Raw genomic sequence first — 11,371 nt, forward strand, 5'->3', positions numbered from 1 at the left:
TAGAAGGACTTAAGCATATAGATCAGGGGTCAACATAAATATTTTAGGCCTTGTAGCCATATAAGGTTTTTATGACATATTCTTCCTTGTATTTGTTTTTACATTTTAAAAATGGAAAAACCATTCTTAGTGAAAAAACCATTCTTAGCTTATGGGCCATACAAAACTAGGCATGGGCCAGACTTGGTCAGCACAGTTTGCCAAATTCTGCAGATCAAATTATTTACTTCATGGACAAGATAACTGAAACCCAGAGACCAAATAAGTCTGCAATGATTTCAAGGCTAATAAGACACCACTGAACCACAGTGACTAACTTACTAATCATATGCAATATGCTGTCAACCGGGTGAGTACATTAAGAACACTGAGTTTCATCCCCATGTTCAGATTCCAGGTTCTGGATGTTACCCTCACAAATGACATGACAGCAGCCTGAGGGCAACACAGTCAAGAATACAAAACAGAATTATACTGACATCTTACAATCTATTTATCAGTAATGATCCCCTAAACAAACATCCCATACATCCTTATAAGGAAAGAAAAGGATAGGCAGAACACCTTATACGGATGCCTAATTTGTTAGTCCTTACCAGATAACATCCTCACTGCCTAGAATAAATGCAAAGCTTGGAAAATATCTCACATGGGTACATTTGAAATATATCTGAGTGATAATTTAATAAATATTCCATTTCATAATGCACATAAATTTTAGAGAATCTTTAAAGAGAAACCTAAACCATACACTTACATTTTGAAGCTGACACAATTCCTGGAACATAGACATGGGCTCCTCTTAACACTGCATTGCCACACTGGGCGCCAACAATGACTTCACACTGTTGTTTTCTTATATTATTCCTAGGGATAAAAGAGAAATTTAAAAGTACTACACTTCCAATGCCTGCCAACTTTTCCAGTGTTTCAATCTAAATTGTACATAAATAACCTCTTTAGTTTTGACAAATCAGAAAGTCTAAATAAATGAGAAAGAGAAAGCTGAAAAAAGAGAGACAGATATGGAGGAAATAGTTTAACAAAAAGAAGATGAAAACTTGAGAAAAAAAGTCAAAAGAGGTCCATCTGGTGGAAGGCAATAAAGTGGCACAAGAAATTGCTTAATCACTTAATAAGCATTACTATTTCATAATAGCATCAGCAGAAGAATAGACTTTCCCTATCTTCAGAGATTAAAACAGAAAAACACACAAGGAATTAAAAACATTTCTTAAGTGGAAAGTTGTTGCATTGTAAATTATGAATATTTTAAACTAGATAGACAAATGAAGACAAGTTTTTTTCCCTTCCTTTGCTCCCCAAACTTTTTGAGTCTTTTCCCATTTCTCATACTCCATTCATTACTGGGTATCACTTCTAACACTCAGGGAAGGGTTTTTCAAAGATCAGGAGGTGCTGATGTGAGCCCGGAGTAACAACCCTGAGCACTGAGTTTCCCTGGTTGGCAACATCTTAAATGTGTTGTCACAACTCGATGCTGGGGAAATTAAGTGTGTCCCATTTTCTTTCCATGATCTCCAAATCATCAAACCTCACTAAACTTCTCTGCTATATATTATTTGTTTCTGTTCCCACACATTTTCATTGCTCATTCTGTGCCTACTTCTTAAAGAGGCTCATTTCCCCAAGATTACCTTCTAAAAGTTTTACTGGTAAATGTTTCAATAGTATATGAGAGATTCTCATTCTTTCATTCTTGCCAATACTGGCCATTTTAGTTCTTCTGAAATATTTGGATGATTAAATTCTAATTATTTTCTATACATTAGTCCCCTTTATCCAAAGGAGATACGTTCCAAGACCTCCAGTGGCTACCTATTCTAAATAAACAGAAAAGCAAAATGCAGAACATTATACATAGTCTTTCCTAATTATTTTCTAAAAATGCACACATGCATGTGGGTGTGCAGATGTGAGGACAGAGACTGTCTAGAAGAATTCAAATACAATGCTCAGAGAAACAGAATTGGGAGTTGGGATGGAAGACATAACGGATGATTACTTTTATATTTATACACAATTTTAATTTTTTTAGAAATTTGTCTTACTTTTATAAAGAAGAAAAATTTAATTCTTTGTAAAAACTAAATAAAACTAAAGAATAAGAAAAGGATATTTAACAGAATTTGATATGGCCAAATTTTGAACCCAAACAACTGCAATCTTGCATATGTCAAAAGACCTCTGATTGTGATCTACTATAGTAGCTGATTGGTTAAAAAGTAAGACATGAAGGAAACAGTGGTTTCCTGGTAGGGTAGCAGAGTACAAGAGAATTTTCTGGGGTGATGGGAATGCTCTATGAGGGTACTCCAGTTCATGGAAAGATCTGTATTATCTTCTAATTTTATTTTTCCACAAACTTGTTGAAGTACCCTCATATATCTTGATTGGTATGGGTCTTAGTTACACAGTTATACACAGCCGGCAAAATTCAGCAAACTATACATTGAAGATATCCCCATTCCACTGTATGTAAATTTCACCTTAAAAAAGCTGAATAGAATGAGAAGCCTACAAAATCAACTTTTAAATTGCAAAAATCATACTTACAGTAAAAAATGAAAGAAAAATGTTACAAGTGAAAATCTCCTTTTACCCTTTCTCCCAATCCTACCTCCTCAGAGTTAACCAATGTTAATAGTTGGATATGTTATAGCTTCCAGACTTTTTTCTATATGTAAATAAATACACATAAACATGAAGTTATATTTTTTAATTGCAAAAAATTGTAATTATCCTAAGTACAGCAATTTGCTTTTGATACTTAACAACTGATCATGAATATCTTCTCTTATTGGTACATATAATTTTCCCACATTAAAGGTCATATCATGCATGGGTAAATCATAATTTATTAAACCATTACTCTATTGTTGACCAATAAATTACCTTAAAGCTTTGAAAAAATGGGTATTTTTATACTTATTATAACCCTTAGATTAAAAACATTTTACACCATAATTAGTGATTTTTAAATGCTCCTTACAAATAGAACTCCATTATAATATAAAAGCCTATTTTTCAACTTTTAAGAACATGACTTCCAAATACATATATAAGTAGAACAATGCCTGGCACATAGGAATTTTATGTACTCATTGATTTATGAATAAAATTTTATAAACACAACATCAGTGGTGAAAGGAGGAAATATGATGCTTTGTATTTTTGTTGTAGTTCAAAAAGAAGTTTTAATTTAGCACTGGAATCTCATAAGAAATACAAGTAAACAAACGAAATGAAGCCTCTCAGAAAGTGAAAAAAATGATCACCACACTAAATGGACCTAAAATGTATTATTCTCAAGATGTTTGGGCCCATTACCAGTCTTCTTTTACCAGTAATATTTTCCATAATAGTATATGATGTCTGTATTTATGAATTTGTGAATTCCTGTTTATCAATATAAACTTGCTAACAATGGAGCAACTTAGTTTTATCACCAAGCAGTAAAAAAAATCCTTGTGACAAATTTTTATTCAGAAGAATATAGTTTGAAAATAAAATAGTAACAAACCTGGGTCCAATAACCGGAATAAGTAAGATATCCTGAAGATCTGGATGTTGAAGAATAGGAACACTTAATCCATTAAACTGCTGTTAAAAATAAACACATATGATTATAAAGCAATAATATATTTAATATATTTCAATTTATGGAGCTTTTCATTACCATTATCTACCAGAGCATGAAGCTTAGTTTGGGGCACTTTCACTTTATTCCATGAAATACTGTAAAAATCAAAAAAGACCTCAAAACTACATTGTTTTCTCTATAATTTAATTCTGACGTGTCCTGACTTCTTTATGACTCAATTTTGCATACTGTTTGGCTTTATAAACACAAACTATGTTCAACTTAAGTGACTTACTTTGAAAATAAAGATCCAATACAGAATTACATATAGTACTCATTTAGAAAATCTTCTGAGTAAGACATTAAAGACTGAGATAACTAAATACTATTAGACATTATCAACACTGGAAGCCATGTTAGTTTTGGAGAGGGAAATAAATTCTTTTGGCAAAGGTTCAGAATTTCCATCATCCTCTATCGTACTTGGCTGTCAGATGGAAATAGGTACAGGGCCAGTGATATAGGTGCTGCAGGCAGCTCACACAGGCATGGGAGAGCCATTGTGTGCACCTCTTACTTTTTCTGAGGTCACGCTGGTAGCTTGAAATTAACCACTGTGGGAGTTTTTACACTATGGAAATTAGTGAACACCACAAATCATCATTATTTTTCCCAGAAAGTGGGTTGTTAAATATGAACCAGTGTACCACTGTTGCAGACAGAAGATGACTGAGCATCCTATGCAGCAGAATAAAGAGTAGCTGCATAGTGGACTGAATAACAGGGACTGTATACTCTGTCAGAGGGCAACATGAAAATATCTGAGACCAAGCCTCTTCCATGTAGGCCAGATTTATCAACTCATTTTCACATACCACATGAAAGAGCAATAACGATGATACAAATTTGTACTGTATAGTATCCATACGCTATCTAGAGAAAACTTCTAAAATCTACTTATTTTTAGGTAGATAAGGAAAAAGAAAAAAACTGCCCATATTTTAGAACTGTAACTACATTTCTACCAAGTCAACAGCTCTCTGGACTTCTGCTTCTTCCAGACAAAGATATTTCAGGTTGTGACCATATCCAACAGACAGCTAATAAGCTATCTGTAGGGTAAACTCCTTTTCATTTGATGAGACCACTCTCTCATTGTTTTGGATGCCCTACGGTATTGACTACAGAAAGCAGATCTTTCCAAAGAGGAGAAGAAAGACAATGAATTTTGTCCTTTCTTTTTGTTTTGTTCTATAAGTACAATTTGCTTTATTCTATAAAAATATTTCACATAGAGATCAATTGTTCTCAAGCCAAGGATTTTCTTCTCTCCTTTTCTAACAGGTGCATGTTAAAATAATACAGAAATAAAAGTTTCATAAAACCACACATGTGCATAATTCTCATAACACAAACTTTTTTTCCCCCAAACTGAGCATATCACCAGCTTCCTTTTCTGTTTGTTTCTGTCCTATATTCTTTTTGTAACAGCCTTACTGAGGTATAATTTACATACCATAAAATCTACTCATTTAAAATGCACAATTCAATGATTTTGGTTAATTAAAGAACTGTGTAATCATAACCACAATCCAGTTTTAGACAATTTCCATCAACCCAAAAAGAACCGTCATGCCCATTTGCAGTCAATTCCCATTCCCAGGCAACCATTAATCCTTCTTTCTCTATAAATTTGACTTTTCTGGACATTTCACGTAAATGTAATAATACAATACAAGGTATCTACATCTGGCTTCTTTTGCTTAATGATGTTTTGAAGTTAATCCATGTTGTAGCATATATCAGTGGTTCATTACTTTTACTGCTGAACAGTATTCCACTGTATGAATATATCACATTTTGCTTATCAATCCAGTAGCTGATGGACACTTGGATAGCTTCCCCCTTTTGGCTATTATGAATAATGCTACTATGAACATTCATGTTTAAGAATTTGTGTGGATTTATGTTTTCAGTTCTTTGGGGAAGATACCAAGGAATGAAATTGCTGGGCTATATAGTAAGTTTATGTTTCGTTTTTTAAGAGACTACCAAATTGTTTTGAGGTCATACCATTTTACATTCCCACCTGCGCTGTATGAAGGTTTCTGTTTCTCCACATCCTCACAGGCCAAATGAAATTTTCAATTATTATTTTCAATATATGGCCCAGAGAAATCTGGGGACAAAGCACCTTTTATATTATACCATTTGGGACACCTCTTTAGGACACACGTGAGCTTTGCAATGTGGAAAGTTTATAGTATAAAGCCTCCTCCAAGTCCTCTTTCTTGCTAGAATTAGGTACTGCTCTACAACGAGTTTCATATCTAGTGCCTATTACCCAAGCTTCCCTGTCCAATCTCCATCTTTAAGGAAAGGAACTCAAAGCCCAGACTGATCCTGTTTGCCCTATCCTAGATCCTAGCCCATGAGAATATGTATAACTATCAGACTGGGATAACAGAATATGCAGGTTCTAGGAGTAATATGCTAGAAAAGAAAACAATCTGGATCTGCCTGAGTTGGACACCTCTGATGATCTCAGAACAGTTTCCTTTGTACTATCTGAAAACACACATACATATCTATGTAAAAATCATTATAGTTGCTTAGGCAACTGCTTATATATTTATGCCTAATGTCATCACTCTCAATGAGATTATAAGTAAAAAGCAGATTAATTTTTCTCCAAGTCCTATTTAATTATTACACTAAGTTTTGATCTTACACACTAGATACCATAGCTGGTTCTTCCTATAACATGGTCATCTACTTGCAACTTGATAATTATAGAATTATTCTTAAGGGGAGTATGACAAACACTCCATAAATTTAATGAAATTAAAGAAAAAGGGATAAATGAATCAATACCCCTTATAATTCTCTTAAAATTTCTAAATGTTACATCTAGAGTAAACTGATAACACAGCCTATGATACACAAATGGAAGCCCTTTAATCATTCTTTCCTCCTGCTTTTAATTTAGATATAATTTAGAGAGAATGCTGACATCCACCACTTACTTGTTGTAAGAGATTTGATAATTACAACATGCAATTTATGAGGTACCTCCTCAAGCATCTGTTTTCCTCCATCTTACATTTCTTTAGAGGCAAATTTAAGTGTACAGTGTATGAAACACAAAATGCAAAGGTTTTGAAAGCAAAAACATAATACAATATAAACAAGATAACTCAAATATTTTTCTGCTTGGAACTCATAAAATGCCATCTTACGATATTGTTTTTACTTACAAGAAGAACATTATGCCAAAGCTATTTTATTGGTTGGACAATAAATGTCTTGTTTTATTTTAAAAATACATTTTTTTATATTGTTCTGATTTCCTGGTTCTATTAAAGATTAGGTACTCCAACATCTAGTTTTTATGTCATTTAAAAATATAATCCTACAGGTACTCAGTAGGTACTTCCCTCTTCTGGGGTCATTTCACCTATACAATCTGTCCTCCTGATTAATATGCTCCTTATTACAAAGTCACATAATTTTAGGGTTAGAACAGACCTTTTCGCAGGTATTTTCATGATGAAGCTACTGAGGCCCAGACGGCTTTAGTGTCCTACCTGTCACTAAAAATAAATTCAAGGGCCAGCCCCATGGCCCACTTGTGAGCGTGTGGTGCTGATAACACCAAGGCCAAGGAAGGGTTCAGATCCCTATATAGGGATGACCAGTTAGCTCACTTCGGAGAGCGTGGTGCTGACAACACCAAGTCAAGGGTTAAGATCCCCTTACCGGTCATCTTTTGAAAAAAATAAAAATATATAAAAATAAATTCAGAATCAGAAGTGCTAGGTTCAAGTTCTAGCATTACCGCTTACTATAACCTTGACAATTTAGCTTCATGATCCTCAGTTTCCTTATCTGTAAAATTGGAATAGCATTACATCATTCATAGGATTTTAATGGGGAGCAACATAACATAGATTGTTAAAAATGTAATTATGTACAAAATGACGAAAATTTGCACAGACCTTCTGAAGTTCATCAAATAACAGATTTTTCACATGTTGTACTGAGGCTAAATGTGTATTCACTCTGACTGTTGTGAATGATGGAGGGTGTGACAGGCGATTTAACAGAGTTTCAAACTTCCTTTCTGCTTCTTGTTTACCCAAAGCAGATACAACCTAAAAAGAAGAAAATAAGTTAATAAGTTTAAATTTCATTATAAGAATAAAAATATTCAGCAGAATATGCTTATACATTTGTTCCATCTAATGAAACATATTTTAGCAATTCAGTTCCATTTCATTTTGCCATACTGCTTATGTGTTAACACTAAGGGAATGGTAATACTTCACAGCATTCTTCAGTTTAACTGCAGTAATAAACACTTAAAATGCTGGATGTAAAGGGCTTAGAAAAACACCACCTCAACATCAAAGCATAATTATCATTTTGAAAACATTAATATCTGCTACATTTATTCACATAAATTCAGGATTTCATTCTACTTATAATGCATTGTTACATCACTTCTACAGAGCTATTTACTTGCTAACGTCGTATCCTTGAGCATATTGGTTAGCAGCCTTTTAAAACACCAATATTCTTAGAATAAGTAACATTGATATACTCACTGTCATCCAAAGATCCCCCAGGACATCAGCTTTTTAATACGGTATCATTAAATGTAACAAATAGATATCGCCCCAAAAAGACGGGTAGCAAAGATACCTGTCAGAAATGAAGGTATAAAGACTCAAACAACCAAGTTCCCTTAAAATTAACTAATGCTTTTCAAGGCACATATTCCCCCTTTTTTGTCATTTTTGACTATACCCTACCTCACAGAATCTTCATACACCACCTGTAAGCCTCTTACCCAGTCTTCAGGTATTTGTACTTTCTCAAGGTTTAGTTTTATTAAAACTGAATATTCCTTTCCCTCTGATACTTTCTATAAAGGGATGGCTTTTGTTTTTGTAAAATCCTGTAGTTGGTGGGTTTGAGGCAGAGGTGTCAAAAAAAATTTTGGATCTTCTTTTATTAAACAATGTTCACCATTTTAAAGACTGCTGGGAAAAAAATTTCTCAATGCTTCTACTTCTCTAGTATGTGCCTTATATTTTAAGTCCCTTGAAATCAACAGAAGCTATTTTCTCTTTCCACACAGTCCTAGTCCCTTAACATAATCTTTAGAAATAAAATGTAGAAATCAAATCTAAAAGTCATGGCTTCAATAACATATTTAAAAATGAGGTCTCTCTTGCTTCCTCTCACCATGTGATTTGCTTGTACTCGTTGGCTGCCTACTGCTTTCCACCATGAATTGAAGCAGCCTGAGGCCCATGCCAGATGCAGCTGTCCCGGAATGTAAGCCAAAACTTACTTTAATGTAAGTTAAAAAAAAAAAAAAAAAAAGTAACATTTAAGTTGCTTTGACTAGAAAACCAAAGATTTGGAAAAATCAAAGCCTACAGGCAGTGTTGGAGTGAGCAGGACTGAAGCCATGCTGGGACCTAAAACCACCTGGGCTGCAGGGGAGGAAGGCTAATTTTAAAAAGGACAGTTTTTTTCTCTCCACTCTTTCTTCCCACCCCCTGACTTTTTTATTTTGCTTGCTAAATAGGAAAATAAGGCTGAAAAGTTAATCAGTACTTTGCAAAGCTAACGGTTCTTTCTTTGAGACTTGTAGAGTTTTGAGAAGTGATCAAAGCCAAATGACTGGAAGCTGACCTTGGGCACCAGCCAAGTCAACCAGAACTCTGCGAAGCGAAACTATGCGAAAGAGTTTGTTCTACTCCGGAGCAAATCAAAATCCTGCCAAGTCCTGAGATAACAGTGAAGATGAGAACAGAAACCAGATGAGGCCTTGGAGAGACCTTGTACCTGACTTAAACATGGACCTCTCATAGTTCATGTCTCCTTCTCTCCTAGTTTTGTTTTCACTTCCACGTTTCATTCCCTCAACACCTCCCCTGCCACCTTTAAAACCCCCTCAGTCAGTCAATCTAAGTCTTTGAGACGGGATAGCCTACCACCTCCTTCAGCTGAATACATCTGCTTTCCTAAACACCACCCATCTGACTTCTGAATCTTTTTTTCTTTCCTTCTTGAGAAGGCAGGCAGCCTGACCTGAGTTTGGTAACAGCAGCATGGTAAAGTGTAACAGAACGTAGCGTTTGCAATCATAGAGAATAAACATTTTTTGAGGATTATGTGCCAAAATTACACCAACTGCTTTCATTTGTTTAATACCCTAAAACAACCATGTAAAGTATTTCTAACCATTCTCAATTTTCATAGAAGAGGAAATCAAGGTTAGGCAATGTCAGTTATTCAAAGTACTGGAACACAAATCAAGGTCTTGAGATTCTACATCTATATCATTTTTCATTATGCCCGAGTTCTCTGCTTCAGATTTCAGAAGTTACTTGACAGCCATGTCAATTTGGGTCAGTTACACGATTCCTCAAACCCTGTTTTCTCACCTCTTAAAATAGGAACAGGACTGGACGTTTAGGTCTGTGGTTAGAGGTCGGGGTTGTAACACCAAAAGGAAGGGCTTGAATACCCAAACCAGCAGGCCACCAAATAAATAAAGTAAAATAAAATGGGAACAAACTTCTACCAAAAAGATTGTGGAGATTAAAATGCAAAAGTTTGCAAATCACCTAGCACAACTGATAGCATTTAAGAGGCTTTCACAAATTATAGTATCCATTCACCTGAATGACAGAGCAAGCGCTCTATGAGTACCGGTGTATCTTTTATTTGAGTACTTGAGGACAAGGATCTTGCTAATCCTTGTAACGCCTTCAGTGCTATGACTACTGAGAAGCACATGTCGGTTTTTCCCTTCTCTACCATTCCTGTGTTAAAACGTATATTTTATTCACCTCTTATCTCAGTAAGCATCAATACCCGTAGACAGACATTGGTACTCTTTTTATATATATTCGGATAGACGACTAGTAAGATAGGATGGCTGTAAAGATTTCCCTTTAGACTTTTTCTATTCCTCTAGAGTGGGAAAAATATTTGCACTTTTACAAACATCACCTAACATCTTTATCTGACCTACCTCCTTATTCATAAAGCCTTTTTTAAGATAGTTTTCAACCTCTGGTCTTAAAGATATCTTAGGGAAAACAGACATTTTTCTTGCTGTTTAGTTTTCCCTCCAAGAGAAATGCTGGAAAACGTTGGTTTTTCTTTTTCCGAATTATAATGAGCAGTGTCTTGACAACGAATAGCCACCCACAAAGTGCCGGGGCCACCAGGTACCCTGGGAAGTCGCGCTGATCACGCCAAGTTACATTCAGAAATGCAGAGGAACGTCCACACTTATCCAGCTGAGCCAGATTAGAAGCAGCTTCCTCGCCTCCACCACACTCGTCTCTGGTCCTCTGGAGATGCTCACAGAAATCACTGAAGCAATACCACTCACGTTGCAGAGAGAACTAAAAATAAAACGGGGGGCTTAGTGACTGTATCCGTGGTGAACTGGACACAGACCCGGTAACCAGGTTGGTACTCGCTCTATCGCTTTCAATCTTACATCCCAATTTCCAAACCCGCGCCCCCAGCTTCTCAGCGAAACGGCGCTTCCGGTTTGCGTCATTTCCTGCGCCTGCAGCCCAACCCTCCCTTTCCGCTTCCCTAATACGCAGCCGCAAATCGCCGCCGCTTCACGACTCCGGTGTTTTCGAGCCCAGTGGGCAGTGCTTACTTTTAGGGCGGGGCTTGAGGGCAAGGGGTTGTTTAAGTAGATTGGTGTGGTAAGGCGGGCGCGCA

General features: G+C 35.7%; 1 protein-coding gene across 2 annotated transcripts in view; it reads right to left on the reverse strand.

Annotated features, from left to right (window-relative positions):
* The window catches only part of NSUN6 (NOP2/Sun RNA methyltransferase 6), a 37,449-nt gene extending 26,493 nt beyond the window's left edge, over positions 1–10,956 (reverse strand). Inside the window, exons 1-4 of one of the 2 annotated variants that reach the window (XM_063100619.1) lie at positions 10,659–10,956; positions 7,603–7,758; positions 3,545–3,621; positions 758–867 (exon numbers count right to left, since the gene is read on the reverse strand). In XM_063100619.1, coding sequence (XP_062956689.1) covers positions 758–867; positions 3,545–3,621; positions 7,603–7,758; positions 10,659–10,733 — 418 coding nt within the window. In that variant the 5' untranslated portion in view covers positions 10,734–10,956. Of the gene's footprint in view, positions 1–757; positions 868–3,544; positions 3,625–7,602; positions 7,759–10,658 lie in introns of both variants that reach the window. The other variant, XM_063100617.1, reaches the window with a different exon arrangement.
* Between the last annotated feature and the right edge of the window lie 415 nt (positions 10,957–11,371).

The sequence above is a fragment of the Cynocephalus volans genome, chromosome 6, assembly GCF_027409185.1.
Source record: "Cynocephalus volans isolate mCynVol1 chromosome 6, mCynVol1.pri, whole genome shotgun sequence".
NCBI classification, from domain to species: domain Eukaryota; kingdom Metazoa; phylum Chordata; class Mammalia; order Dermoptera; family Cynocephalidae; genus Cynocephalus; species Cynocephalus volans.